A 3,120-nucleotide genomic window follows, 5' to 3' on the forward strand; every position below is an offset into this window, starting at 1 on the left:
GAAAGGGGGGGAAAAAAGGACTTGGATTTGCAAAGTTGAGTAATTTTATATGAGTTCTGTTAATGTATGCCAGATATACATTCATAATCAATTTTAGAAAACTTTTTATGTAAAATTGAAAATTTTAGTCACTTTTTTTATTTTCCCATAAAAAATTTTCTAAAATAGTTTATTAATATACACCATAAGGACATAGGTTAGTAAACCCCAATTTTATATAAAGAAATATTAATGGATGCACTAAGGGCATTTGTTAGTGATATATTTTAAGAAATGTTTTATGGGAAAAGGAAAAAAACTTAATGTTTTAATAACTTTTTTTTATTTCCATAAAGGTAGTATCAAAACATTCTTAAAATGATTTATTAACAATTGTGATTGTAGACCCCGTTAACAGTAACTTTTTATATAGGGTTATGTGTACGGGTACCCTTAGGACAATTGTTAGTAAACCATATTACCCTAAGGACACCCATTAATATGATCTTATATAAATAAATAAATAAAGTCTTGTTAATTTTTTTTGAGAGATTTTCAACCTATAGCGTTCGCTCTTGATAATAGCTCTTTATCATCAGACCAAGACACCAATCAGTTTTTGGTGTAGGCGGGGATTGAACTCTATATCTCTTATACAACTATCAGAGACTTTACCAGTTGAGCTAATTGGAACCTACAAAAAGTCTTGTTAATGAGTGTTCACAATTGTTAACAAACCATTTTAGAAAAATTTTGACACCACTTTTATGAAAAATATAAAAATTGGTCGAAAGAATGAACTACTATATTATTTTTCTGTAAAACATTTCCAAAAATAATTTCATCAGTTAACATTCCCATTTTATACAAATAATTCAATAGATACCCTTTAACCCAAAAATAATAAATAAATAAATAAACAAAAATGTTGAAGTAGTGTAATTAAAGCCTTTAAACCCTCAAAAACAAAAAGAGAGGCTAAAACCCTAAACAAAGGAGCAGAGCAGCGATGAACATTTACATGAAGCAAACTCTATTACTGATGAGAAGCAGTGCTACTACTTTCTACGCCAACAAGCCCAATCATTTTCCCATCTCACTCGTTGCCTCGACTCTGTCACGACTCAGGCTCTACTCGTCAAATGGAAATGGATCCAATTTGACCCATACCCAAAAACCCAATTCCTCCGTTGATGAAGAAGACATCAGTAATCCAGGTAATCTTCCAAATCATAATATTCAATTTTTAAAATTTTCAACTTACCCTCTGTTTGGTTAGTGGGAAACCTCACCACGAAAATGAGGGAAAATTCATAGTCTCTGAATACTGAAATTATTTCATACATGTTGTGTTAGTGATTGAGATTAGTAGATTAGTTAGACACTTGAGTTGCTATCTGGGTTTTTTGTTGTTAGAAATTTTAATTTGTTTAGAAGGAAACTTATTCTGCTATTTTTTAGCAGTTTATTCTTTGAATTTTTGGGGTTAAAATCTCTCTTTTTTTTTTAATAATAAATTTTGTGAGTTAAAGAAATTCAAGGCCTAAACTATTTGCAATTTACTCTGGATTTTTTTTTTTGGGATTCTCAAGTTGTTTGACTAGGCAGGATTGAGAATTATGAATTATAATTATTTTAGAGTAGGGAAAATCTGAATGTTTTCAATTTTGGGTTTTCTTAATTCTCATTATTTTCAGTATAATATTTAAGATTTTAGTTTGGTTTTTTTTTTTTTTTGGTTAAAGCATGAATTTGTTTAAATATAGGGGTTTATGGGTTTTATTATCTGCATTATGATAGTTACCTATTATGAATAATCTTATTTGTTTTTGCATTCATTTAGAATGTCTTATTTGTTGGTCTCTGTAATTAAAATTTAATAAAATTCGAATGGTCTGGTTGCAGAGCTGAAAAAGCTCATAGATAAATTCTATGCAGGCGATGCAGAGGCAATACCATCGATCTTTGAAGCGATTTTGAAGAGGAAATTGGCAGGTAAGTATGAGGAGGCTGACAAGGAGTTGATGGAAGAAATTGTTGGGAAGACACATGAGTCTTCCGATGATATTGATGATGAGGAGTTGTCCGATGAGGAGTTTGAGTCTGATTTGGATGAATTGAGTGAAACTGATGAATATATTGATGAATTGCATAATGCAAAGGAGATTGCCATGAAGAGAATGGCAAGGGATGAGTAATGTGAACACTCTACAGTTTTGTTGATTTTTAATCCCAAGCATGCTTGATGCTTGTATCATGTTGGAGAATTCAATATGTGCAAGTTGAATTATTAATTGCACTTGTTTGTCTGACCAATCTAAGTTATAAAATGTATGTGGCTGTGAAAATTTTCTTTCTGTATTTCCTATTTCCAAGTATCAAAACTGTTATATCAACCGGACTCAAAAAGCTGTATTAGTGAAAACAGAGCCACAGCAACTAATTTATCTTATTTATTTTTTGGATAGAAACACCAATTTACAACTTGAACCAACAACTACAACCCAGACTCTTAACAGTCTAACAATTTAAACCAGCTGCTACAACCTTGGTCTAGATACAAGAATACAACACTGAGCTGAAACAAAGTCAAAATCAAAACTAATTAGAGAATTGCATTAATACTCATCCCTCAAGAACCCCCAGTTAGTACACAAATCTTTGTGGAGGATAGTGTTTCCTGCCAGGGCAATCTTTTCCGCCTTCGCTTTGACTTCCCAACCATTACTCTTCACTATTTGCTCCTCAGTGAGTACTTCCTCTTCATAGTTTGTGTTTTTCATTTGAATCCAAATGTGTTAAGCTGAAACCTACCAAGCCACTTTACATAAAATAGCTTTAAAGCCCTTTCCTTTCAGATTGATGATTTTCCATTGAACTAATTTTTCCCAAACCACAGGGTCAGTAATTAAACATGACCCCATTACATGCCAAATAGGCATTCAAAGTATATCTACAGAACTGCTGCTATGGTGTGCCATTTTACTGTGGTCTAGCCTTGAAAGAAAAGGAAGAAACTAGTCGTGAAGATCTAGCATTTATATTTGCTTCAACTGAAAGATGTGCAAGCTGTTGTTCCTGTTTGATGTCCTCAATGCTAGTTTTGATTAATAATAATATTAGGTTAGGGGATTAGAGATA

The 3,120-nt window shown here is 32.0% G+C and overlaps 1 protein-coding gene across 2 annotated transcripts; it reads left to right on the plus strand.

Annotated features, from left to right (window-relative positions):
• The first annotated feature begins 923 nt into the window (after positions 1–923).
• On the plus strand, positions 924–2,340 carry LOC112011801 (uncharacterized). Of its 2 annotated transcripts, none has more exons than XM_024044138.2 (2): positions 924–1,196; positions 1,918–2,340. In XM_024044138.2, the coding sequence occupies exons 1-2, from the start codon at positions 989–991 to the stop codon at positions 2,175–2,177; spliced, it is 468 nt and encodes a 155-aa protein (XP_023899906.1). In that variant the 5' UTR covers positions 924–988; the 3' UTR covers positions 2,178–2,340. The 2 variants fall into 2 exon arrangements, with proteins under 2 accessions (XP_023899906.1, XP_023899905.1); XM_024044137.2 differs by having other exon boundaries at positions 925–1,196; positions 1,885–2,340.
• Positions 2,341–3,120: the final 780 nt, after the last annotated feature.

This window comes from Quercus suber, unplaced genomic scaffold (assembly GCF_002906115.3).
Source record: "Quercus suber isolate HL8 unplaced genomic scaffold, Cork oak 2.0 scaffold_130, whole genome shotgun sequence".
Taxonomy (NCBI): Eukaryota; Viridiplantae; Streptophyta; class Magnoliopsida; order Fagales; family Fagaceae; genus Quercus; species Quercus suber.